General features: G+C 42.1%; 1 protein-coding gene across 1 annotated transcript; it reads left to right on the top strand.

Moving 5' to 3' along the window:
- The first annotated feature begins 92 nt into the window (after nt 1–92).
- On the top strand, nt 93–25,866 carry SEPHS1 (selenophosphate synthetase 1). Its single transcript, XM_069868581.1, has 9 exons — nt 93–198; nt 3,919–4,178; nt 7,385–7,488; nt 12,218–12,325; nt 13,206–13,360; nt 14,136–14,226; nt 17,563–17,662; nt 19,137–19,349; nt 24,522–25,866. The coding sequence occupies exons 2-9, from the start codon at nt 3,986–3,988 to the stop codon at nt 24,734–24,736; spliced, it is 1,179 nt and encodes a 392-aa protein (XP_069724682.1). The 5' UTR covers nt 93–198; nt 3,919–3,985; the 3' UTR covers nt 24,737–25,866.
- Nucleotides 25,867–27,946: the final 2,080 nt, after the last annotated feature.

The following is a 27,946-nucleotide window of genomic DNA, read 5'->3' as shown; positions in this document are numbered from 1 at the left end:
GGGGCGGGGGCTGCGCGCGGGGTTGGGGGTGGGTCTGGGGGGGGGGGGCGGGAAAGGGAGAACGTTTAACCCCTTCGCGCCCGGCGGCGGCATTTCTGTTCAGGCGGCGCGGAAGGGAGCCCGGCGCGCCCGGTGCATTGTGGGACTGGGCTGGGAGTCCCGTTCGCGGGAGGAGGCGGAGGGCGAGGAGGCGAGCCGGTACGAGAGGGTAGACCTGAAGGAGGGAAGGAGGGAGGGAAGGAGGAGGAGGAGGAGGAGTGGGGGGTGGGGGGGGGGTGTGCAAGGCGGGGAGATTTAAAGGGGAATTCGCCGCCGTTCGCGCGGGGGGTGCACGCCTGGCTCGGGCCCCGCCGCCCGCCCTCCCCCAACCCGGGGGAAGGGGCGGGAGGTGTGCGAGTTGGGGGGGGTGTGTATGTTTGCTTTTAAAAACACCGGCAACGGACGCGTTAAATTTTTCGCCCGCCGACATTTTATTTTTTTTTTAACTCCCTTTTTACCCCTCCGCCTCTCCTTTCCCTCCCCCCCCCCCCACCCCAAACCCTCCATCGCGGGGAGGAGGAGGAGGAGGGTGCGCGCTCCCGTCGCCGTGCAAACCCTGCCCCTCCATCCCGCCCCGGCTGCAAGGGGTTAACCCCGCCCCGGCCCCGCGCGCACGTGCGTCCCGCGTGGGGGGTGGGGTGGGGGAGTCCCATTCATCCCCTTAGTGTTGGGGGGCGTCCCACTCCCTCAGCCCTGGAGGGTGTTATATGTCCCATCCCCTTAACCGGGGGGAGGTTTATGTCCCACCTCCTTAGCCTCAGGGGGCTTATGTCCCGTCCCCTTAGCCTGGGGCAGGTTTATGTCCCATCCCCTCAACCTGGGGGGGATTATGTCCTATCCCCTTGACCTGGGGGAAGACTATGTCCCATCCCCTTAACCTCGGGGAGGGGGGAGGGGTTATGTTCTATCCCCTTAACCTGAGGGGAGGGGTGTGTGTGTGTGTTGTGTCTCATCCCCTTAACCTGGGGGAAGGGGTTGTGTTCCATCCCCTTAACCTGAGGGAGGGTTTGGGTTATGTTCCTGGGGTGGGGGGGTGGGGTCTTTTCCCATCCTCTTAGCCTGGGGTTGTGTGTGTGTCTGTCTGTCTGTCTGTCCGTCCCACCCCCTCAGCCTGGTGGAGGGGGTGTCCCATCCTCACAGCCTGTGTGTGTGTGGTGGTGGGGAGGGTGTTTTCCCATCCCCTCAGCCTAGGGGGTGCCCCTTCCCCTTGCGTTCTGTGTCCCCCATATCCTCAGCCTGGGGGTGGGAGTCCCATCCACTCAGCCTGTGGGTGGGCAAGAGTCCCACCCCCTTAGCCTAAGGGCACGTGTTTTCCCATCCTCTAAACTTGGGAGGGGGATGTGTATGGGTGTCCCACCCCCTTAGCCTGGGGGCATGTGTTTTCCCATCCTCTGTGTGTCAGTTTTCTCTCCCATTAGCCTGGGGGGGATGCCCCCTCTCCTTACCCAGGGGTCCCTGCCCCTCAGCCTGGGGGTGCGTGTGTGTCCCATGCCCTCACCGCGGGGTCCATCCTCTCTGCACCCAGCGAGCCAGGCTGCTTCCCCCTTCCCCTTCTTCTCCTCCTCCTCTCCGGCTGCACAAAGAGCAACAGCCAGGACCCCGGCTGGCCTGCCTTTAAAAGGCAGCGGCTGGGAATTTTAAGGTGTCCCAGAGCCATGCTTCGCCGCTCTCCGTGGACAACTGAGTGTCGCGGTGCCCCACCTCGGGGCTGTTTGGCTCTGTGGGTTGTTTTGGGTAGGTACCTGCCTCTGGTTCTTCCTCGCTCTGCCCTTTTTTCCCCCTGTGCTCTGCTCTCCCTGCTCTTTGGGGAGACAAGGGTTAACCTGTAGTTTTTAATATTTATTATCCTGTTCTTTTAAAGTAAGAAACGTTTGGTTAGGAGGTGTTGTCTTCTGCTTAACGATTGCACGCCTGCATCGACTGGCAGCAGGCACAGAAACTGGATCTTGCAGGGAAGGCTGCAAAATCCGTGGTTGCATGCAGCCTTATTCAGTTCTTCATTCAAAAAGTCACTGTGATCTTGCAATTCTGGATGTTTCCCATTAAATAAAATCGTCTTGTTTGTTTCAACATTCGTTGTCAAACCGGGGAACTGTGCCTTTACAGTCCTCAAGGCTGCAAAAAGTTCCTGGTGAGCTGTGGCCTCGGAATCCTTTCCTGTAGAAGTAGGCAGGGGGTGCTGAGCATGGTGCAGTTACCAGTTAGATGAAGTAAAATGTTCCTCTTGTGGGGCAAGCTGCTTTTCATAAATTTCTGGAATTAATTAGAATGAAGTGTTAAAAAAGAATGAAAGGGAAAAAAAAAAATCTCCCTCCTTGAAAAGCTTTTGTCTCCCTTCTGTTGACAGGTTGTTTTCCAGACACTGTCTTTTTTCTGGTTGCAAGCGCTTAGTGTCTTGCATTGAAAGACAACAGCTAGGAACTGAATTCATTGCTCATCCAAGACACGTTCTTGTAACAGAGTTTGGATTACTGCCCGAGCCTGGAAGATTTGTTTTAAATAAGTGCCACGCCTCCCAGAGAAGGAGGGAAAATGCTGTAAAGGGGAGTTGGGCTCCACATCAGAAGCTCTCAGGGAGTTTAAAACTTTGACTCCTACAAAGTATATTGGAGATATTAGTAGACATAAAGGCTTATGGAACAAACGTACTTGTTAATCAGAGCCCTATAGAGGAAACCATTTCCACAGCCTGTAGATTTACTCTTTTTTTTACATTTAGCGCTGTTGAGCTTGGTGCATACCAGTCACTTGCATTTGATTTTTTTGCTTTCCAGCTTAACCTCCTCACAGCGTGATGACTATCATCATCAGATTTTATCAGTGATGCTGCTGAACTCTGTTCTTCTTGCTGTTAAGCAGGATCCTTGCTCTCTAAGAAACTGCCGGGGGCAGGTCATTTTTAGTAATTCCTGTAAATTTCTTCTCAGAGAAGGATAAATTTCATTTTGTCACAGCCGTTCCTGTTTAGAAGTCAGTGTCTCAGTTAGGCCTCTTATTAGTTTTGGAGCGTGGTGTACGTGAGTCAGAGTGGAAAAACGTTCTAAAATTAGCCGTGCATTGTTAAGAATTTTATTAAATGAGTTGCATCAGTCTCTTTTTACATTACCGTTTCAATGGGCGATTCTCTATATTCTCAGTATCTTCAGTTGACTAAAAAAGGGCGGGAAAAGCAAGAAACTTTTCTTTGCATCATTTTTATGTCTGCGAACATACTGAAAGGTAAACTGGCACATTTGTAGGTAAGCCAGTCTGGCTAACTACAGCCTCTTTGTTCTTCTGTTACCTGTGCTAACAGAACGCTGGGAATGCATTTTCCTCCAAGGAGAACAGGTGTATTATGGCGTTTCAGCTCCTTAGCTCAGAACTGAAGTGGCGCCATTATTTGAGAAGTATCTTATTTTTGAGATTGACATGGTAATGGCTAAAATTGTGACCCCCACATAGGTCTGAGTGCAGACAAATGTCTCTGCTGAGCATGTTGCAGGATGAGGGCCCAGGTTACCTTTTGGAAATGAGCCTCAGTACTCTGGGAACTATTATTTCTTTCATTACTTCTATGTTAAATGAGGTCGGCAAGTGTGTTAGAATTTTTTTTTAATGAAAAACTTATGCAGCGTATCTGGAAAAGATATTAATTTTCTGGTTTATCTGGCATAGCTGTAAATGTTGGAAGGTAGGAAGAGGAGTTGTCCATTTGTTGTCTTAGAGAAATGGGTCATGTGAAATGTGCCAACCTGTCTTAACAAGTGAAGGATTGATGTTGAGTGCTTTCTCTTTCTTTTTAAGTTGCTCCGTGTGCGTGGAAAGCCTGTTGTCTTGCAGGTCCTAGGATTTTCTAATGCTCCAAATTTTGGTTGGTTTTTTTTTTTTTTAAATTAGACTGATCGGTGGAGAAGCTGGTACCGTTGCTCTGGGGTGGGAAAGGCCAGCAGTCTGCGAGAGAACCATGTCTGTTCGGGAGACATTTAACCCAGAAAGTTATGAACTGGACAAGAGCTTCCGTCTGACACGATTCACTGAACTGAAAGGCACAGGTTGCAAAGTGCCTCAGGATGTCTTACAGAAACTGCTCGAATCCCTACAAGAAAACCATTTTCAGGAAGATGAACAGTTCCTGGGGGCAGTTATGCCGAGGCTGGGTAAGTAGTTGTTCTGCTAGACACAGGGGACCCTTCTGTTTGGTCTGCTGAGTGACATGATCTCATTTGGAGTTTGTTTAAACAGTTTGAAAATAGTGTGTTGTATAATGCATGCATAGCATCCAGAAATGCGAAGAATGAATCTCACGTCATCTTTTGTTGGCATCTGGAATACAAGAATATTATTTTAATTATTTAACATCCTGCAGTGCGCTCAGCTACTAGGGAAAAAAGATCAGGAATGGCCATCATGATAGGCACATGCTTAGGAGTTGGTCTCTTCCTCTCTTTCCCATGTAGATGTTTTGCAAACTGAAGTTTTATCAGTTTATTAATATTAAAAGTCCAAACATTCATTGCCTTTGGAAATTTATGCAACAAAAGCAATTAATTTTATGCAATTAGATTACTTGCAAGTGAGGTTTCCCCTCTCCCTCCCCTCCCCTCTGTTCTGGGGTCAGAGAAAGTGATCAAGAAAAAACTTTTTCTCTTCAGCTGAGGCTGGGAGCAGATTCGTTTCACAGTTGTCATTTTTCCTTTCAGTCCTTTTGTTGTGCCCCACTCTTAACTTTTTTGCTCACCTGTAGAAGCTGCCTGGGAAAGGCTGTCTTTCCAAGACCTCTGTCTTCTTGCCAGCTTCACTTTCGCTTTGACATTTGCATAGTGATGCAAGCAATAAGGGAAAATGACCTGCACAAGCCACCCACCTGGGGAACAGGGTCAATGTAGGTATTTTGATACCAGATACTGTATCTAATATTGATATAGATAAATTAATGCAGATAATGTGTTTAGTGACACTTTTAATTCCGTTTGTCTATTTACTCAGTCCTGCATATTCAGTCTTTGCTCTGCAATATAGAAAGGATTTTTTCCTCAGCTTAGGAATATCAATGTAGTATTTATTCTGAAGTTATTTAATTATCAATTTAGTGTCCAATAACCTTATTTAAATTTATTTTAACATTGCTAATTGTCTATTAGCAGGCTTACAGGTTGCAACCCATTATTCTGGTAGAGATTGAATTCAGTGAGTGATTAGTAAGTAGCCTGTGTTCTTGCTTGAACAATGGTGATCTTTGTATGAAATATCTAAGCAGCAATTGTGTGTGGAGCTGGGGTGGCACTATAATTTAATATTCCCTAATGAAGGACACTTCCAGCTTCTTTTGTCCCCGAATTGCTATTTATAAAAATTTTTCCTAAATGAAATAAGTTGTTCACAACAGCATTTCAACATAGCAAAATTTCTTAAAATAATAGTTTGGTTTAGATTTAATTATCTAGCCATTGGGAGTTTTTTCTCTTACAAACTTACAGGCTCTAAACCTTAGTGGAACTGCTAACAGATTTTTCTTCCCCAGCTATATGAATATGTAAAAAAGCAGACTAGTGCCGTCAATATGTAGGTGTGATGTTATATAACAAGAAATCTTTTAATAATAGATGATGAGGAGTTCAGGTCTCTTAAAAATACTCTTTTATGGTGAGTATTACTTTAAGAGAGTAATTGTTGGTTAAGTTTGATGTTACTTGCCTCTGATGCCTTGTGCTTAGAAGGGATGGACAGGTACCTTGACAGCCTGTGCATATGCTCCATGCTTTTGAGGTGCAGTCAAGAGGGAAATTGCTGTTAGCAGTCACGGCCTCACTCCCTTTTAGTTCTGCAAGTGCTGTTAGTGCTTAAATTATAGCTGTGAGTACCTCCATGAGTAAGAAACTGCAAGTTTGAAATAAATTCTCAGTGCTATTAGAAACCTTGAAATCACTGTTTTCAGCCACTTCTCTGAACATATTCACTTACTTATTCAGTCCTCTTCTGATGGAACAGAAATGTGGCTTCAGAAGGACTGTCATGGCCCCTTGGCCTGTCTATCCTGCTGAAGTTGTGGAAAATGGCATAAGTGAAATGAGTCTTGCAGCATTACAGCATGAATAGGTGAATTGAGGGCAAAACGGCTCCTGTACACGTGTCACTTTTCTATCACTGCTTACATGCACTTGCTTGAAGACACTGGTCATCATGCATAGTGGTTTGGTAGCTTCTGCAGAGTGTGAGCAACCTTAAATTACTGCTCATGAGCTTCTGTCCGTATTCCTTCTCCTGAAGCAAGATCTTTGGCCTTGGTAGGTAGGAGAGGTAAGATCCTCTCCACTTATATACCCGCTGCCTGGCAGACCTGCTCTGTCCTCAGTAGGACCTCAGATGGCAGCATCTTGCTCCATCCCTGTACAGCACGCTGCCAAGTACTGCTTGTAGATCTTGCTAGTGTTTCACTAGTACATGGCATAAACTTAATGTGGCATCTGCTTCTTGAAAACTAGCTGTTTGAAGACTCTTGCCCTGTGAGTTATGCAGAGTAATTCTAGGCAGCTTGCTGCCAGCACAGGAAGGAGGTAAACTGTCTGCTGTTGGCACAAAGCACATGGATATCAACAGGGAGCGCAGCTCAGCTAGCATGTGATTTGTCACCAGCCGCTTTTGCGTACGCCCTTGCATCACAGCAAATAATGAGTGGGTTTAGTATCATTTATTCTGTTAGAAATACCCATCATCAGGGAACAGGCTACAGTTGGAGTTGTGATTTTCTCAAAGGAGTGTCCCTGCCTAGCTGGTCATCTTGCCGTCTTTCAGAGTTGCAAAGTAAGGTGAGATTAACACTGTGGCAAATCCTCCAAGTGGGTGAATCATCTTTCACTAAGGGCCTAGGATGTGACTTGTGGTGTTCTTTTTGCTCCTTCTGAAGTGAGGGAATGCCCTTTGTGAGAGGCTGTCTTCTTTCAAAACTGGCAGTATGTTCTTGTTGAGGTGGAAGTGACAAGAAGACCTGTTTATTTTCAACAGTATGAATTATTGTAATTCCTCTTAACTTTAAATGTGCATAGATAAAAGCACAGATGTTCTTAAAAGCAATGCATGGTTATTATGCGGCAGCAAACTGTAAAACCAGGTAGTTTAGTTCCTGCTTTCAGCCATTTACACTTGTTAAATCAGGATTTCTTATTCTTTGTTTGGTTTTCCTCTTACTGATACTGTGTGCTTTCTCTAAGGAAGGAAGGAATTTGCCATGTCTATTTAGGCAGCAAACTGTATTTCACAGACATCGTTTATAAGTTCTCTTGTTAAGAGCAACATGCTTTATAAGTTCTCTTGTTAAAATAATTAAGAGCAGAGTTACCTCACTAATGGATTTCTGTCTTTGCAGGAATTGGAATGGACACTTGTGTTATTCCACTAAGACATGGAGGTTTGTCGTTGGTCCAGACGACAGATTATATTTATCCTATTGTGGATGATCCTTATATGATGGTAAGTTGGCTAAACTTATCTGTTAGCTGTAATGCTGATTTGATTTGTGCTTATCACTTACTGATCCGATGGCGATTTTGACCATTTCTTCTGGATGTGCAGTGCTAATTGTTTGATTAACTGCATTCAGAGTCTTTCCTAAAAACACGTGAAGAGGGAAAGGCATAGCTTCATCCTGTAATATTTTCCATGTCAGCCAGGAATGCTGCAGTGCTGCTTTCTGTCGGTGGAAGCTGGGAGAGCTGCCACCTTTAATTCAAATTTCCCTCCATCTGTTTTTCTGTGGGATTTGGCTTGAAAAGCACGAAGGGGAAAAAAAGACCTGTCTGTGAAGCACCAGAAAGTAAACGTCACTTAAGAGCAGAACTACATTGTAATTGGCCTTTTTTGAGGTTCTGAAATAACCAGGTAACATGTTAGAACTGGAAATGCCAGTAATGACAGTAGTTGGCAATAAATAGCACCTGGCAACTTCAGAGTGCAGTGCTTTGAGAGCACCAGTTTTCCTGTTGTACTCCTCTGCTTGCAGGTAGATAAGTTTAAATGACTTATTGGAAGTCGTTTGCACTTTGACTTTGGTTCCTTCTGTGTCCATATTTCATCTAGCCCACCTCAGCAGAGATTCCTCTGTGGTGATAAATGTGGCGGTGATCAGTATTGCCTTGAAGAGAAGGTCATGGGTAGATAAGTGAACTTTAAAAAAAGACTTAGTGAAGCTGTAAGGAATTCAGCGAGAGGTATTTCTTAAATGGAAGTTAAGAAATGCTAGAATTCTTGTTTCCTGTGGTCTAAATAGGATTCCTTTGCTTTAAGGCATGCTTTTACTGCTATTTATATGGCAGCATGCTTTATTTGCTGTTGCTGTTTCATTGTTTGTTCTGTGAGACCTGTTGGGTAGGTTTTGGACATGCAGGTTGAGATTGGGACAGACTAATTTTTTTTAGCATGCTTGACCAGGTGTTGTGCACAGATGCAAGCCTGGATCCTTTGATTTCTGTTCCAGAAGAGCTCTCTTTCTACAAACTGAGCAGACAGGATCTCAGGCTGGCGTCTGTACTGTAGAGTTGTTGACCGGTCTTTCAGAAATTTTATTCAAGTGGCTTGCTCTAATATCATGTGGGAACTTGTCAGGGACCAGAGAAAAAAAAATACATTTATGCTGTTGGGGAGTTGTATTCAAATTCATCAGCTGAGAAATTCTTTTCTCACCTTGTAACAAAAACTTGTGAAGGGGCAGTGTGGGAAGGCTGTGGTGAAGAGAGAGGGTTGTTTTGTTGGGAGATACAGAGGGTTTGAGATACCGCAGAAGTGGATAGATGCGCCTGGGCCCAGATGAGATTTAGGCTAATGTGGTAGGAGAGGAATGTAAATTTGGCTTTAGTCCAGCTTTAGTGGTTACGTGCACTTGCAGTTTGTACTGTGATCCACATGCATCAGCAGCTGTAACTTTGGTGTTTCCTAACTCTCAAGTTGTTCACTTCTCATTCTTATCAACATTTGTTTTAATGTGGTGGCTTGCTGCTTCCTAATCGGTTTATAGATGTGTATTTCTTCTTAAAAGCTAACCAAGAACAGGGATTCTGTCACAAGCCTTCTTGCTGATACCTGCAGTGATGATCCAGCAGGGTTGGAGCTGCAGGAGCATTTACTTACACCTTCCTCTCTCTGAGCCTCCTAGAGTACCTGGGGGAAACGTAGATTGCTGTTTTCTTGTGTGAACCAACATCAGTTGGAGGACAGTCAAATGCATTTTGCCATGACATTTATGGGTGGTGGTTAAGAGCAGAGGAGTGGTGAGACTTAGGAATTTTTTGTCCAAGCTGTATAAAGGAGTGCACTCTCGACTTCTCTGTTCAAGACAGACTGCTGCTGTCCTGTTTCTCCTGCTGTTTTCCCCCGTTTTTAGTCTAGACTCCCACTCACCCATGCGTGTTGTTACCCATTTCTGTTCTCATTATCACTTACACACAGTATACATTCTGTTTCTTGCTTCTCTGCTCCATCTCTTTACCTAGTCAATTTTAACCTGTTTGAGTGTGTGTTCCCTGATTTAGAGTCTCTTTGTTGCTCTGTGCACAGTGTCTACCTGCAGCTCCTTATCTGATCCCCCTCCCTAGGTGGACAGAAGCCAAAAGTGCAAATGAACTCCAAGCTGGAAGCTGTCACTGAAGGGATTAGAAAACGGCTGAGGAAGGCAAAACTGCCTGTGGACTCAGCTGAACTTTAGATTTCTGCTTTAGAAAACAGCTTTCTCTCACTCTGTCACTGCCTATTTTAGAACCAGGTTCTGCAGCTACAGACAAAAGCGTCTTCCTTCTTTTCCTTTTTCCCCTCTTCTTTGGCTTTTTCCATGCAAACACTTCGTCTGTGTTGTCTGAAGTATCCACAGGATGCACACCTGTAAATCTCTATGCAGCATAGGAATTTTCAGCGTAAATAGTTTGATGTAGGAAAAATTACAAGAGTTGAACATAACAATAATAATTATTAAGCCACCGATGGTAGGTTTGATACTGGCTTTCTTTGTGACACTTTGAAGATACCTTTTTGAATACAGGAGCTGGAAACTGGCTAGTTTGATGGTGGATTTTCTTCCCCCCACATTTTGTGCCCTTTTAAGAAGAGCCTTTGCTCAAGACTGGTGGCAGGAGTCTGATACTCCATCCTTTGTCCTTGTATATAGCTCTTAGTGTGACTAAATAGTTGGGTAGCATGTAGGATCCAGCTAGGGGCTGCCCCCTGTTTGAGAATCCTGTCATATTTATCAGTGTTCACAAGGCATGTGTTATTCTCAATGCTGCTTCAGACTTGAGCCTTGTGTTCCCCGAATTTGTTGTCTTAGTGGTTTTCCCAGTTGACAGAAGTGATGTTAGGCTGACCTCTTGACTACCTGGATAAAGAGCTGTTGTTGGTATTGTTTTAAAAACTTATCTGTCATTCCTAAGAGGGCATGGACCAGCAGTTTGCTTGGTAAACACTGAAGATAGTGGAGAGTGATTTGATAGTCCCCTTCCAGGAAAGGAAAATACCAAGCTTTAGTGTTCCTAAACATCTAGAAATTTAGCAGCCAATATCCATCAAACCATGCAGTATGCAGCTCGCTCCTAATAGTTTTAAGATTTAAATGATTAAATCATATTCCAGTTCCAAATATAAGGGATTCCCCTGATGCCACTGAAAGCTCTTGGATTATGAAAAACTAGACTATATTTAATTGTTATTTGGAGGAATTATTTCATGTCATGCACAAGTGAGGTAACTGCCTGATAATACTGATTTTGGACAAAGTTCTGCTTGTGTGATTAGGCTGTAAGTTTTGGGGATGGTGAAAAGGTGTTTAAACGCTGTTCCCCCTGCCAAATCTGTCTTCCAGCTAAAGTGTATTTCTGTAGTTGAAATTGTGTTGAATAAGCATGTTGATGTGTCTATCATGGTGGTGTTGCCTCTGAACTTTATGATTTAAAATCATAAAACCGGATGTTGGTTCCAGTTCTACAGCTGTAAACCTAAAACAGTTTTAATAAAATGCATGGAGTCTTCTAGAGAAACATAAGGGAATTTGTCCCATATATTAAAATTTATCTTGCTCTCCCTTAGGGCACACACTGTGTTAGAAAGTTCTTCGTCTTCATTGGGAAAATAAATGTCTCGTCTGTGGTGGATCCACACCCTAACATATCCTGACTTGGATCTATTGATATAGTAAAACTAGGGTCACTAAGCTCGTGTGACACAAGTGATGCCTTCTCAGTCCGGTCAGCTTCATGATTTCTTAGAGGAATCTTCAGGAGATGGCCAGGTCTCTTGGACAGAATTTTGTTAGTGGAGGTGCTCACGCACACGATAGTAAAAATGAATGTACTGTAGCAAAATTCGGCCTTGTCACATGAACAAGTTACAAGATTAAGCACATCTTCCTCACCATACATGTGGCAGGGGACAGACATCTCCCCGCAGTAGCTCCTAAGCAGTGACAAGGACGGTTTCTAAGAGCCCTGTGTGCCTTAACCCTGGCACAACCTATCTTCTGCCAATGGTTTCTTATTGACATCCTGATGGAAAAAGCTCCTCAATGTGGCTATGTGCTGGCAGCAGAGCTGTGTCCTATGGGAAGGAGAGTACTGTCCTAAAATTTAGGAGTGTAGATGTGGCCTCCAGGGTAGCACAGAGGAATAAACAGAGGTTTCTCATTGAAGCCCCTGTCTTCTACATGTTCCAATGCAGAAGAGGTGCAGCAATATACACTGTTTGGATTAGCTTCCTAGCAGTTGTGGATTATGTACCATAGTTATCTTCATCAGTGTGTACAGTTCTGTGCTGAATAAAGTTAATGGGAACATATCAGATTAAGTAAACTGAGCTTGTTATAGAAGCCAGAGGTTGTTGAGCTTAACTTCAATCTCTAAAATCAGGCATCCAGTCTAAACTCTGTGGGAGTCTCACATAGTCCATGAGAGAGGACGTTGACCAAGACAGGTGTGATGAGTTTGCTCCTTACCTGTAAGAGGAACCAATATCTGCACTCCTAGATGGGCATGTTGCATGAAAAGGATCATACCACATCTTTGGCTGGGTTTCTTAATGCGGGATCCTGTGAAATAAGCGGCTCTCTTGGACTGCAGGCTCGTGCTGGAAGTTCTGGTCATGGCAGGTGTTGAACGTTCACAGCAGGTGTTGAACATTCACAAACCATCCTGCAGATTTTATTTTGTCTTCCTTTCTTTTTCAGGGACGGATAGCATGTGCCAATGTCCTAAGTGACCTTTATGCTATGGGGGTCACAGAATGCGACAACATGTTGATGCTCCTTGGAATCAGCAATAAAATGACAGATAGGGTAAGATTTTTGGTACTTAAGTTTGAAGGAAGACCCAAACAACTAAACGTGCTTGGAATATGTTGACCTTTAGTCTTTTATTCCTCAAAGCTTGACTCCTTTTAAAGAAGAGAAGGTTTTATTGAATGTTTCAGTTTGTAGTATGAGTCTTGCCTTGTAAACGTGCTGAGGTCATTTGCTAAAATTTCACTTTTCTGTGACATTGTTATCTTTTGCTGCTAATGCCTTCATCTCCACCAAAATGCGGTCCCTGCTTCTGTCAATTCACTACAATTGTGCTTCAAGGCAGCAGTTGATTACAATTTGATATATAAGTCTGGATAGATGCTTCTCCTTTGCTTATGCCAGCTTTGTAACATTTCTCTGAAGCAGAAGAAACTGAAATAGGTAGCTTTTCTTTTTTTCCTTTTTACTTTCTCTTTTTTTTTTCCTGTGGAAGTGACCTGCATGTATGTTTCCTTGGCTGTAGCAGAAATAGGGCTGTTTATTCTTAGAAGGAAATAAGTTGAAACTTTGCAGGTTAGTGGAGGCCAAATGCATCTTGATTTAACTTTTGCCACAATGCACTGTGCTGCTGTGGCTGTACCTGATTAGAACAGCAGGATACTTGTTCTGAGTTTCCAGAACTCTGTTTTTACATTTATATGACCTTTTGAAGAATGTTTCTTAAGTGTAATAATGTCTCTTCACCTCTTTGTAAGAGCTGTAAAATGGGATAAAATGCAGTTTTCAGGAGGATAACCTCTTCCTAAGGCTGGCTTTTCTTTCATTAACTATTTGCCATGAGGGCATTTGGCTTGAGTGATTAGAAGCCCTGGACCAGTCTTGAAATGACTAGCACTGCTGTGTATGGAACTCTGACTTCTGTTTTGATCTCTAGGAAAGAGACAAAGTGATGCCTCTAATTATCCAGGGTTTCAAAGATGCAGCAGAAGAGGCAGGAACATCTGTTACTGGTGGCCAAACAGTGTTAAATCCCTGGATTGTTTTAGGAGGAGTGGCCACGACAGTCTGTCAGCCTAATGAATTTATAATGTAAGTTAAATCACTAAACAATCAAAGGCACTGGTCTGAAGGGATACAGTAAAAATCCTTTAAATACCGTGTTCTGATCTTGCGATCTGTCTCCTGATGAATAAAGCAGTACCTTCTCCTGCTTGCATTTGCCCTTAGCACTCAACAGATGCCACGTCTCGTTTGTACATATTTGCTTTTATTAAACAGGATGTCCGTCTTCTTCTTCCCACCCCCCGCCCCAGCTTCTAACCTTTAAAGGTATTGAAGAATGTTTCGGGACACAAATTTCTGTCATTTATACATGCATTTTAATCCATCTCCCAATTATCCTATTATTGGCTGTAGAGAACTACGGAATTGTGTTTACAGCATTCTGTACATTTAACAGAAGCTGATTTTGAATGTCCTACTGTGGCACATTTCACTATACACATGAACTTGTTCGTGTTCCTAGTGATCGTTACTTTGTGCCTGGACTAACAAAGGTCAATTTTTTTTCTCTTTACTACTCTTATGTCTCCAGAAAATTGAAAGAAAACTTGTAATTTTGTGTGTGTTCGACTGCAAGCATTGTAATATTCCAAGAAAGAAGAACTAGCACTTTTGCATAAGTTTGCAGCTTTTTGCTCACTATATCCCATGGTAATGAATCCCAAAGGGTGATGCTGCAATTACTCAGGTTTTTAACTGTGAAACAAGAGACGTGTGTCTGAAAACATAATTATCAGCACTTATTCCTAATAACGTGTGTGAATCTCACTATGTAATTAATATATGAATTTTTTGTTTTCAGGCCAGACAATGCAGTGCCAGGAGATGTGCTTGTATTAACTAAACCCTTGGGAACGCAAGTGGCTGTAGCTGTCCACCAGTGGCTAGATATTGTGAGTACACTGTGAAAAAAGAAACTGGGACAAGGACTGTGTGTTAACTGTGACCTTCCTTATTCCTTCAAAACCTCAAAGTGACAAAGTACAGCAATGTAATAAGTGCACCGAGATCTCAGTTGGGAATGATCTACCACCTCCCTCTCCTCCTTCGTCCTCAGTGTGTCAGCCTCATATACTTACTTGCAAAACTCTTGGAATGGAGACTGCTTACTATTTTGTGTTTAGTGAGCCCATCTTAATTACATCTAATTCTTAGTTAGTTCTCAGGCATTGCTGTAATAAACAAAATTGTTTACTAACAGAACAACAGACTAGCACCCTGGGTAAAATTATGCCTTACTCCACCTGCCAAAGTAATTGGCAAAAGCTTATTGATGGCAATTAGGCCAAGATTGCTGTCTGTGTTCATGGGCTTTCTGCTTGTGTACATGGAAATATATCTACGTTTCACATGTATTACCCTGTGCATTCAATAAGAATATTTCTAGCAACATTATGTATGTAGATATACTTCCATCTGTTACTTCAGGCAGAAATGTAACTACTGAACTGAAAAGTGACTGCAAAATTGGCATCTGCTTATGTTGTCTGGCTCTCAGTGCGTGTCTTCAGAATTGTAACTGCTCAATTTACACTTTAAAAAGATGCATCTTTTCTACTTTTGGGAGTACTGAGCCAATGGACTGGCAGAGGAGTGAGCTGGAATCTACTTTGCCTTGGCTGTTGGCCACTGCATTGTCAGATGGTTTCTAATTACAAAGCTTGTGTTGGCAAAAGTGGGAGAGAACCAACTTAAACTTTTATTGGAGTCTGAAGTGTGAGCAACAAAAAAACCCCACTTTTCTCCTTCTTCATAGGATCTGGCCTAGCAGTTTTGACCTCTGCAGAATCCTGAATTTTCCAATCAAATATAAGGATCAGGGCCTCAGATAATCTTGATATGAAAATGAAGTGAAACAACAAGACATCAATTTTATAGTATGTTTTCTGGCCATAATATTACTTCCTAACATATCTGTTATTGTACTGACAAACAGACTTGGTGAACTTCCACGTACTTCAGAAACTTCTAATTTCCTTGACTGTCAACCAGAAACAATTTCTAGTCTGAAAAATGAGGGCAGCAAGGCAATCGATCCTCCTATTACACATAAACAGAATATATCTTTGATTGTGATAGGAAGATTTTCTGAGTAGCTGTGCTGCCTTTTCTCTAGTTTTGTTTTTTGAAGGAGTAGTTCAGGTGAAACTAGAATTGCCCACCTCAAATCCACCCATAAATTGAATCTTGGTAGGGAATTTGACTTTGTATTGAAAAGTATGTAGGAGAAGGTATGTAGTTCAGCAAGTTTATGCATAGGCAAGAAGGGAGAACTGGAGTGCAGAGAGATGTGGCTGCAAGACAAATAAAAAAACCCAACCTAAAAGCTAAAGGTATTTTAAACAGAGCAGTAGAAAATGAGTTCCTGGTGATGAGTGAAAGGAAGATCCAAATTGAGGCAAAATTTGACCTCCTTGCTTGGTTGCTGCCTGCATTGCTGCAGCCAGGCCCCAGCTGTGTTGCTGGGAGTAGCTGGCACAGGGTGCAGAGGAAGAGACCACAGAGAGTCTGTGGGGAGCTGGGCCCCGTCGAGGCCCCAGAGGGCCAGGTCAAGGATGTTCTGGGGACGATGAAGCTGTTTGCTGTGGCTTTGACTGCCAGGCTGATTATGTAGACTAATCAAGCTGCTCCACAGCTGGGAACTAGCATCCTTTTGGCTTTTCCTCTGTCAGTAGAAGTGCAGGAAAGGAATTGCTGTGATATACCCTTTGAGATGGGGTTTTGTAGCCTTTGCTGTTGTCTACAGACCCTTCCCATTTGGAAATCTAAGCTTGGGAACTTGTCTGCCTTTGTTTCTTCTCTACTAACGCTAGTATCTGATTGCTAGAACAGAGAGGATTTTGCATCTAATTTGTATCCTACTTGTGTTTGTGGCTCTTCTAGCCTCAGCCTTGAGTTCTGCTTCCACCTCATTTGTGATTTCCACTCCCATCATCTGACCAATTTCCATCCTATGATCAGCCTCAGAACTGTGTTTTTGAAAACTAAGACACCAAGACTGCTCAGGTTTCTCAGTCATACCCACAGTAAAAATAATCACTATTCTGTCTCCTCTCTAATAGCCTCATTTATTTTTTGTTTTACTTGCTCGCTCTCTTATTTAATTGGTCAGACCCAGTTCAACCTAATTTAGAAGCTCTGATCTTACAGCTATACCCTTGCTCTTTAACAAATGATTTGTTTCGGCTGACCAGTCTCTTTACCCTTGTTTCTGTTTCTGGATTCTCTTGTACCCCTCAGAGTCAGCGCTCATTTGTTAAGGATAAGAGCCTCTTTGACAAGATCCTTCCCCGAGTGCAGCATCATGTACCAATTCTTAGTAATTTTTGCACCTTTAGTTTAGTAATAAGTTTGTTCCACACATTTATACTGTGGAATGGCACATTGTGGCTTCAAAAATCCTATTTTTGTTTACTTGTCAGTTCTCAGTAGTTTTATTTCCATTGCAAAAAAAAAGAAGAAAATTAAACCAGTTTGTAGTGTTGCTCTTTACAGCTAAATGGTTGCTTTGTTTCATTCTGGATCTGGAATTACTTCAGCTTTGATTGAAACAATGTCCTTTATAAAGGTACCATTTCCTAAATTGCTCTGAGACCTTTTTGGGATGAAGAACATTGCTTAGCATGTCAGGGAGGCATGAGTCCATACAAGGCACTGGAGAATGGGTGGAAGTATGCTGATATTAAACGGTAAAGGCAGTTTATGAAGCTGCTGTAATCCTAAATTGCTAGAGTGATTGCATCCTGCCTTAGCGTGGGACCTTCAGACCTGAACTTGTGGATTTTAGTGGCCTTTCATGATCAACATGTCCAGGTGTGAAATCAAGAATTTTCTCATATAAAAAAAAAACCAAACACAAAAACTCCAAAGCCAAGAAGCCAGAGATTACAAATCTCAACATTCAGCAAAAAAGTTCTCTTCATTTGGCTGCGGAGTTCAACCAAAGAATTGCCATGGAAGGAGTTCTTTGCTCTAGGGTAGGTAATTCCACTCCAGTCAGCTGCTGGAAGCGAGATTTGAGGTGCTTAGTGCCTAACAGATCTTTAAATGAACTTCACTTAGTTACAGCAGAGCAAGGCGCTGCCTCTGACTGTTGGAAGACTTGCCCCTCATTAACTGAGTTTGGAAAAAAGTATATTTTGGATGAAGGATTTTTGAAGAAGGAAGGGTTTGCTTTAAAGTCTACAGCTGAAAATCTAAAAGAAAAAAAATTTTATTTCATCCATTAGCCAGAGAAGTGGAATAAAATCAAACTAGTGGTAACGCAAGAGGATGTAGAACTGGCATACCAGGAAGCAATGATGAATATGGCGCGACTGAACAGAACAGGTAAGAAGAGATGTGTGTGTTGTGGAGGTGGTGGGGCTTTGTAATTCCGTACTTAATTTCATTTCACTTCCATGGGGATATATGACACAGCCACTTTTTCCCTTCCTTCTGCCCTGTCTTTGTGCTGTTCAGTGTTTGTGAAGCAAGCAAATTAAAATCAATCGCCCTCTTTTAATTGCACAGAAAAAACACAAATGCTGCTGGAGATGGTTATGACTCATATGAGTGCTGTGAGTAACATTCCAGTGAGTTAGAGGACGTTTTAAAGGGAAATATATTGGATTTGTTCCATATCTTCTGTGCCTAGAGAACTTGTGCCATACTGTAGTAAGGTTAAAAATATTCAGAATAGAATAAGAAAGGAAAAGCTCTTAATTTTTGTATGCTTCAATTTAAATTTTTATTGTTTTAGTTTTGTCATGTGATGTGCTTCCCAAAGTGTGGAATATGTAGCACATTCTTTTCTGTTTGGGCTTTTTTCTCACTGTTTAATTTTGGTAGGGGGAAAGTTCTGCTTTTACCCTAGAAATTTTAATCCAGAATTTCCCTTTTTGTTTTAAGTATCTTTGGAGTAGCAGATAATTGAACAAATGTTCCCTTCTCATTTGAAAGAACAGAGATAGTTAAATATCTCTTCTCCTATCTATTCAGTTTTCATTTGGCATTTGTTATGGCATTCCACTGTTTTTTCATTCTTTCACAAAGTCTTCCAGGAAAATTGAATTACTAGAATTATCTTATGGAAGAGAACACTGGGCCTGCTCTTGTATTGGGAAGCACCAAAAAGGGCAAAGCTTTCTTGGTTTTGTTTTTCTTCACCGACTCTTGTCAGACACTTTTAACAACACTTAAATATTCTTAACTGGAGCTATTGTCCTGCATGCAGAGGTGCACTGCTCCCAACCACGGCTCAGTAGTTGCAAATGCCCAAGAATTCCATGAATGCATAGGTGGGAAGGCTGGAACCCTTCCTCCACAACCTGCAGGCTTTGATCTTAAGTTCTTAAACTTTATGAGTCCAGAACATAAGTTCTGATGTGATAGTTTTATGATGTGGCAGGGAAAGATGAGTAAACAGACCCAGGATGAGTCTGCTTCCTGCCATTAATGAAGCAAAGCTGAACTCAAAATCAGTCTGGCCCTCGACGTTAGGAAGTTTTCATCTGGAGCAAACCCCTGTTTCTTAGACTGTTAATATAAGTTATTAGTATGTGTCTAATCAAGTATGCTCCTAAGTACAACTTTGGTGCTGTATTTTTACCTTAAACACAAGTTGGATTTTTTTAAGGGTTATTTGTAGTATTGATATATTCCAGTTCCTTCAAACGTTAATTTTTTTACTCATTTAAACAGTCGCCCAACCTAATTCAGATTACAGGTATGCAACTTCATTCAAACTGTGCACAGTATTGTTGAAGTATTGCTTTTCCTGATATTTTTTTTCTGATTTTTTTCCCCCTTCCCTCTCCTCCAGCCGCTGGACTCATGCACACTTTCAATGCACATGCAGCTACAGACATCACAGGATTTGGAATCCTGGGGCATGCACAAAACCTTGCCAAGCAGCAGCGAAATGAGGTGTCCTTTGTTATTCATAACCTTCCTGTTCTTGCTAAGATGGCTGCTGTCAGTAAGGCTTGTGGCAATATGTTTGGCCTCATGCACGGGACTTGTCCGGAGACTTCAGGTAGGTGACAGTTATACCACACTACTCCTTCCCTACACCACCACCGTAAAATTTAATAATACTTTGGATGTACAAATCATGTGCTTTGCGTTCAAAATCACAGTTGGTTTGGTGTAAAGCCAAGCTGGTGAGCATTAGCCACACAACTGTTCACAATCAACTTCTTCAGCCTAACTGACAAACCACCATCCTATTCTGGATGCTTTTGACTTCCTTTTGGAACACAATTATAGAAACCCTTGCTGTATCTAGAATATTTTGTAGTTAGAAGTTAGTGATGATTCTGAATGCTTTTGAAACCTATTTTTCTCTTAGCTGTTAACTCCTGAACAGTGAATATCTGAAAATCCCAGCGCAGCTGACACAGTTTTCTCAAAGGTAAAGCCACTTGCAGTAGGTTTGCTAGTCAAATGAGTTGTTTTGTTTCTCGTTATGAATATCTGTGAAGTTCAGTGCTCAATGGGCCAATCTTGGCAACCTCTGTCCACAGAGACACCCAAAACTATAGATTTCTCCCTTATGTATATGAAGTCTGACTTTAAGGGCCTGTGACTAGCAGGAAGGAAAACAAAATTTGGTTTCTGACCCATTTATTACATGAATTTTCTATTTTAATAAAACTGTACTTGTAGTAACAATGAATGCAGCAGGTGAGTACTGAGAATACAACAGATCAGTACTGTCCACTGGCTGTGGACACCAAGCTGATTTCAGATAAGCATTTAAACAGCCTTCAGGTGTTAAGAACATCCGATGTTTGAAAGTTGCTTTGTTATTAAGTGTAGGCCACTTTGCTAACTAGCATGGTCTTATCTTTTTCTGGAAGCTTTTCTTTTTCATTGGGAAATGGAGAAGATGTAGCAATGAACCTTTCTTTTGTCTCATTTCTCCACCTTCTTCCTGCTGTCTAGAAGTATTATCCAAGTTCTCCGCAGTTCACAACAGAGCAGGGAGGGGCCTTGAAGCAGAACAGTCCAAAAATCTGGAAATATTGATCATATTGAGAGCCATAAACTTTTCCCCTAGTGAATACACAACTTACCACGGTTTGCTGAATTGTTCCTTAGCCATCTGTTTTCAGACGCTCTGTCCTACAGAGACTATGGCTCAGATGATGTGTAATAGGATATGGGACGTGAACCCTTTCAAGAGTTCAAATTCAGTGTCAGAAAGCAGAGGCCAGAAATATCTGCTGGCAGTTTGGCAAACTGTGTCAGGAAAGTTGGTAGTACCAGTTTCTTACTACTCAGGAGCCCACATAACCAGAGTGCCAGTAGCATTTGTATCAGTTGCAGAAAGTCCAAAAAACAGTGTGGGCACAGCTGCAACTGCAAGATGTGCTTTCAGGTGAGTGACTGTAGCAGAGGTTTATATAGCAGTTGGCATGGAAATGGTTTAGCTGCAAACCAAGTGCTTGAGTCCTCAGAGCTGCCCATCCTGCACCCTGGGGATATGCAATTCTGTCTTTTCACTGAAGGAATGTGAAACGGTATGGATGTGCGCCCTGCTGTGAGTACTTGGAAGTGGGAAACAGTTGACTTCAGAATCTCTTTTGGGACTCAGAGCAAGAAATGCTGAACATAGATGATAGTGATGGAAAAACTAGCAAGACACATCTGGTTGCTTGTGAACTTTTAAGTATCTTTAAACATGTATATTTGATTTCATCATAGCAATGCATTTCCTGCATTAGAGGTGACTACTGGGATTTGTTACAGGGCAGTGTCTGCCAAATATTAGAAACATCTATAGCCACGTGGACGCAGTAGCTGTGGTTGAGGGCTGTATGAAAAGTCCCATATGCTTCAGGCTTATGCTGGATAGCGTGACATGTCGCAGCAGTGTATATTAGCTTGAGCATGGTGTGCTGGGATGCCTCATTAGCACTTTGCATCCTGGGGCTGATTTACGCATTTGTCTTGCTGTGCTCCTGTATCCAGTTGTGAGGATGTCTTCTGGGGGCTGCTCAGGGCTGTTCATACCGTAATATAGATACGCTTTCTCTGTTCTATTTAACTTCCAGAAACGCTCTGTCTGTAGCTTCTTCGTTTGTGAACAGATGTTTTTCAGCAGAGTGGGCAGGCAATGAGAAATTTACTGGAAAACTATTTGAATGGTTTTTTTAAGACCGTTGACTTCTTTTTTTTTCCAGTGCGCGTTTGCTGGGCACCTGTTGACAAAAGTCAGTGTTGGAAAGATCTATTGTATCATCTGTTCCATCCTCCAGGCACTGTTGCTGATGGTGTATTTTGTTAAAATCGCAGTTTTACATGGCCTTGCTCTCTTTTAGATAACTCTTAGGTAAAGGTTAAAGTTGCAGTTGGGCATTTAAGTTAAAGCAAACTCAATTCTGTTTATTAGGCTGGCTGTTCCAAAGTTACTGTACAAGAGCTATTGTGTGTATTTTTGTCTGTCCTCTGCTAATAAACTGTTGCCTGGTTGCAAACTCTTTTAGTGTGTGTGGTAGGGGTATCTCAGCAAGCTGATGTTTCTGCAGATTTTGTGGAAATAAGCAGATGGTTAGAAAAGAGGGACTGTGTTAATGCCTGACAAGGGGCAAGGCTAATGATCCCATCCGTGTGTTGGTCATTGTGGGAGAAAGCCATTAGCTGGAGCAAGGTTTGGATTCATGAACTGTTTCTCTGCTCCTAATTGCAAAGCTTTGTCCTAGTCTGCTTTTGAAGGTTTCTGTGTCCATTTCCCTGCTTGCAATACAGCTGTTGAAACCAGCAATGTTCAAACTGTCTTACAAAAAAAAAAAAAAGAACCCTTAACATTTTTTAAAGGGTAGGCCAGGACAAACACCAAGTATCGACATCCTTTCAACTCCCAAATGAAGCGTGCAGCAAACTCTCAAACTGCTGTGGCTACTTGTTCATTCCATCTGCAGCCCATTTGCTTTGTCTTCAGCGGTGGCTGACAAAGACCTGAAAAACTTCATACACCGTGAAATGCTGCTTGGTTCGGCATAGAGCAGCTCTGCTGCTTCATTTTCCACGTTGCAGCAACTTAAATGCCTGGTGGCTGTGGCCTTGCACAGATGAAGACTTCTTGTAGTTGTCCATAGGACAAAAAAAGGAGCAGCAGCAAACACCACTAACATAGACCAGACTAGAATACATAGTGGGAAACCTTAAGGGCTTGCCCAAAGGGTGAAGGTGGCTGGTCGGTCTGGCAAAGAAATAAGTATAATCCCTGCAGACACAAATCCTGTTACTGACTGTGAGTAGCCTGTAGCCTCTGTTAATGGTTATTGATCAGACTGGGATGCAGCCAGCAGGTGGGAGGTGATTTTTTTTTTATTGGAAATTGGTATTTTGTATATTTTTTCTGACCTTGCCAAAGAACGTTAACAAGGTTTGTGTACAAGCGAAACAAAATTGTAGAAAGAGAGCCTTTGGGGAAAAGATAATTGAGTGAAGATTATCCTTGTGCTCTTTGTTATTTTGTTTTTCGCTGTACTTCTAGTCCTCCCTACTCACTAGTTAGCACATTCTCTGTTCAACCGCTTGTAAACCTCTTCCCCCAGCTCACTCACACTGTGACATAGGTTTCTCTTCAATGTGATTTAGAGCCTTTCATGGGAATGACACACAATTCCTTTGCAATTGATTTTTCTGTTGCATGTGGAGTAGTTTAAATGTTGTCTTTTGAGATTCTGGGGTGGTTTTGATGGAAGTACCCGGGTGTTATGTTCTGAGACATCTAAGAGAGGTAGGAGCTTTCCTGAGTGTTCCACTTATTTGCTTCATGTATAATAGAACCTAAAAAAACAACTTTGACAGTTCCACATATCCTTATAAACAAATCCTTGTGTTCAGTAGCTGCTTCTTCTTCATGACTGTAAATTAGAAGTGTCTTTAGTCAACACTGAGAGGACTGTTCACTTGGGAAAGCAAACATAAATGTGCCCAAGGTGCTAAGAAGCTGTCCAAGGGATGCAGAGGAGGAGTAGGTAGCACCCATCCCAGAGTGGCCAGCTCACCAGGTGGCCCTTTACCCTCAGGGTTGTCTCAGAACTGGTGACACAATTTGTGGTGCTGGCTGATGCCCTTCGCCCCGGGCAAGAAGACTGGGTCAAATAACTCTTTAAGCTTTAGCATGTGCCCAGATTTCTTTTTGCATGAATGTACTCTTATGTCTGCTCTCCAAACATGATGATATTTTAACATCCTTTACAAGAGGCTGCTATGTGTCAGAATACAGCACAATGTACAGACCTGAGCTGTGCAAACTGCTCATAGTGTACAATGTTTTGAGGTTTAATTAGGCATCTGCGGATGAGTTTGCTGCTTGATGTTGTAGTGCTTCACATGTTTGCAACATAGCATAAATGTAAAAAAGCTAAGGGATATAGAAAAGCTGAGTACTCTAGTAATGAACGATAGCAACAAAATACTTAATCCTTGTCCATAGCCTCTGGAAATTCGTGCCACAGCTGACAATGAAACTCATTCTAGTAACTCGCTCACCGAGCCACCTTTTTCAGTGCTTTTTGATTCTTAAAATGGAAGTGCTCTTAGGTTTAATAACTGAAGGGCAAGCTTGCTAACTCGTTACTGTGCTTCTGGAAAGTGTTCATTAGTAAATATTTTTCAGTTATATCTGAAAAGAAATCTTATGGGAAAGGCCAAAAAAAAGGTAGAAAATACCCTAACAAAGGGGTCAAAAGAACTGTCACAGGGAGCACTGGATCAAACCTGTGTTTAAAGTTCTGCCTTTTGGGCCCTCTGGTGATAGTCCCCACTATGAATGATTTAATTGGAGGCAATGGGAGTACTTGCAGAACCAGCTGCTACAAATATGTGGTTATAGGTATCTGAATACAACCTTTATTCAAGATGTTTCTGTGTAGAGACTCTTTGCAGTCTTCTGTTGGAAGTTTACAATGCTGGTGTTGTTTCAGTATGTCATTTGTTGGCATCAGTACGATGTCCTTTTGCCAACATCTTCTCTGTGTACTCGGCTTCATTTACATACTCACTAAATGCTAAATTCGGGCACAGACTTCTTTCTGTAGAGCAAGAGCTCAGGCTTCCACCGTGTCTTGTCTTGGAGTTTGACAGAATCCACTGAAGTCACCAAGGGCATGTCTAAAGAGGGATTTGCTGGATGAAGGTTGAAATGCTTTGCCATCAGACCTTTAAATACTCTGCTTCTTTTTCTTTGCAGGAGGCCTCCTCATCTGTTTACCACGAGAACAGGCAGCACGTTTTTGTGCAGAGATCAAGTCTCCAAAATACGGTGAAGGTCACCAAGCATGGATTATCGGCATTGTAGAGAAGGGCAACCGCACGGCCAGAATTATAGACAAACCACGAATCATTGAAGTCGCACCACAGGTGGCCACTCAGAACGTGAACCCAACGCCTGGTGCCACCTCTTAATATAGATGAAATAGCAGTTTGTTTTTAAATAGATCTATTTCCTTTATCATCCTACAATTTAAAGAACTGTAAAAAGAAAAGAAAACTTGTTGTGTCTGCACATCTGGTGGCCTTAGGTCAGTTTATGAGTGGATACAATTAATAAAATAAAGTCCATTGCCTTTTTTTCCTGTTACATTAACTGAAGATGCACCTAATCTTGAGGCAGCTTCTGAGTTGAGAATTATATTGTTATCCAATACTGTTGATTCATTTTGAATCTTTAGACACTTATCTCTTGCCGCATAGGCTCTTTTTAAAGGTGCTTTCACGTAGCACAGACATTACCAGTAGTAGTGTCGAATAGCAGTTTGTGTCCTTTCATTATATGTATATTTATCATAAGTCTAATTTTGATGCCTTGAGTGATATTCCAGAAAGGCAATAAATTGGTAGGCGACACGGTGGGTGTACCCCGTAGTAAGAGGGTTGCATGATTACATTCAATCTTGGATTTTCTACTTTTTTTTTTTTTTTTTTTTTAAGGTTTAGTCTTGCCAAGCACGTCTACAACCCTGGACATTGCTTGGTAGTGCACTCTGTTTAAATGAGCAAGTACTGACTTTGCATGGAAAGCGCTTCAGAGGCAAAGGAGTCATTTTTAATTTCATTATTTGTAGACCTGACAATATTTACTGTATTATCAATGATCATTTTCTTTATTGATAGTAAGGAAAAATAATTCTACTTTTTTTTTCCTTTTTTTTGCAATGTGATTGGATGTGCTATAGTGCAACGAAGGTTTTGCAGACCAAAAGGAGGTTACTGTATAATAATCATTTACAATTCACCATATAAATAACTACACAAATAATTTTTAAATATAATCAAACTAAAATAAACCTCTGTTCTGTGGATGGTAGTGTTTAATACATTTTATATTTTGTATAGTGATTACAGGCCTTTTTTGTTTTCTTTAAAATCAGCAGCTGTTTAGTATAATTCTTAGTATTATTTTGTTCTTTGCTCAAATACATTTTTGTGCACGCTTTTGTGATCTGTGTTCAAAATCTACATTGCCAACATTGCGGCTTGAACTTCAGCTTGTTATTCAAAATAAATATTTAATTTTTTTTATTGCTCTTGTATAAGTGCATGAACTTTTTTGATTCCTAGATGAAGTACAAACTTGAAAGGGGACAAGTCCTCCTTTTTGATTTCATTGCAAGAATAATTATATTGACACTTGTTATTACTCCTTTGATCAGTTCTGCAAGCTGTGATGTCCAGTGGTAATCTAGACGATCTCCGCCTGCATGCCAGAGTTGGGGGAAAGTAGATTATCTCCAAGTGTGTTATCCACTTCATTTTGTTTATTTTACTTCTCAGCAGAAAGCATGCGATGGTTTTGAATTATTCCCTCTCCAAGTCCTCCTAGCTGAGGGTTTGTCAGCAGCCCTTCAAGTGGAAGGGATGCTGGAGCCCATCTCTTCTCCGACAGCACGATGAGCTGCCCCATTGCAGCAGACTCGCTGCCAACTCTGCTCTGCCGAGACGCCAGGCAGTTCTGCGGAACAGGACTGAGTGCGCTTCACTTGAACCAGCTCTTTCAAAGCTTTTCCCAGGTGGTGGAATTTGTTCCTTGATATTCAGATTAGGAAGAAGAAAATCTTGGATAATTGCTACTGCTACCAGCCAGAGTTGCAAGGGCTTCCGTCTATGAAAAAGGAGTTGCTAAAGATGAACTAGTCCTGGGCGTCATGCAAGGTTTAAATTTCCAGTCTTGTTCCTCGTGAAGACTCTGGTAAAAAGTGGCTCATCTTATTTCCACTCAGTAGCATTCTCTGTAACAGACACCTTTTGCAAAGCTAGAATGCTTTTCCTTTTTTCCCCCTTGTGAGTGGCCTAAACCACACAGAACCTCCCAATCTTTTTCTCGGAGAACTCCTCTGCCAGTAGTGTGTTCACTTCAAAACCTGAAAGCAGTAACAGGTTTTTTACTTTGCTTTGGGAAAAAAATGGAATTGTTATTTTTTTCACAACAGTTCTGAAAATAAAGCATCACAAACCAGTTGTCTGTACCAAAAATACTGATTTAATTTCCTTTTTTTTTCCTGCTCTTTTGTGAAGATTTTTCTGTATCCTGATACCAAACTGTGGAGCTGGCTTCTGTTCTTTTTCTTTATGGTCATCTTTGCAGCCACGGACAAGACTGTCACTACATGCATTATTCTGTGAGATTTTAAACTCCCCTAACTAAACCAAATGTGTGCAAAACAGTTGAGTACATCTGCCTGAAAGTATTTGTTACAATCTGTTGTATTTTAACTGTGCTAGGTATGTGTAAGCTCACCCTGAGCAGAAAAATGTACTATTTGGTAGATATTGGGGGGGTCATTTACTTCTTATGTTGATGATTCATTAGCCAGGTGTGAAACTTAACACTTCTCCTTCCCTAGGATGGCAGAAGGTCCATCTTCAAGGGGAAGAGTGTGCAGAGAGAGGTTTCCAGGCCAGCAAGGTGAGTGAAAATTCTTTTTTGTCTGGATTTTCAGAGGAAAGCTTCCCTTCGCAGTTGCTGAAGCCAGCTATGAGGAAAATCCCTCTCAATGAACTGATGGTGGAAGCCTCTCCTCATGGCTGGAATTTACATCTGAATGTGCTTCCTGGCTTGGACAGCTGAAACCTGAGTGGGAAATGTGGGAAATCTGCTGCTGAGTGGGTGATTATTGAGTTGGGAAGTCCTCTGTTAGCATCACCTGATAAGATAAGGAGTGCAGTCACTTGTATATGAATTTTTATGATTTTTTTTAAGAGATTGTAGATCTAGCTGTAGGGGAGGGTGTATTTTGCTGGGCTAGTGAGTCCAAAGACATGTGGCTTTAAGCAAGATACTTAAAGATATTTCAGATGAAGTTTTTTTGAGATACTGGCATCAAAAAGCTTGTAAACCTCTTCCCCCCACCCCTTAGGTTCTATTTTGATTTCATGTTTTGCTAGTAATTCAGGACTGCCCCTTTTCTGCTTAGGAGATAAGAGAATTAATGTGAATACTGCAGTGAGAGGGGCAGCAAACCTGAGTGACTGCAGGGATGGGCAGAATAGCCAAAGCTTTTATTGATTTTTATTGTTTTATTGATTTTTCACTGAACATCTGGCAGGGGAGGGAAGAGTCACCTTCTGGGGCGACATCTACATTCTAAGCACAAAGTGTGATGGCAACCTCTGTGG

Source organism: Phaenicophaeus curvirostris, chromosome 1, assembly GCF_032191515.1.
Source record: "Phaenicophaeus curvirostris isolate KB17595 chromosome 1, BPBGC_Pcur_1.0, whole genome shotgun sequence".
In the NCBI taxonomy this organism is placed as follows: domain Eukaryota; kingdom Metazoa; phylum Chordata; class Aves; order Cuculiformes; family Cuculidae; genus Phaenicophaeus; species Phaenicophaeus curvirostris.
This window is presented reverse-complemented; position numbering and strand designations above follow the sequence as displayed.

Coding starts and splice junctions, on each gene's coding strand:
- SEPHS1 (XM_069868581.1), top strand. CDS start 3,986: ATGTCTGTTCGGGAGACATTTAACCCAGAAAGTTATGAACTGGACAAG. Junction 4,179..7,384: donor GGCAGTTATGCCGAGGCTGG/GTAAGTAGTTGT, acceptor CTGTCTTTGCAG/GAATTGGAATGGACACTTGT. Junction 12,326..13,205: donor GCAATAAAATGACAGATAGG/GTAAGATTTTTG, acceptor TTTGATCTCTAG/GAAAGAGACAAAGTGATGCC.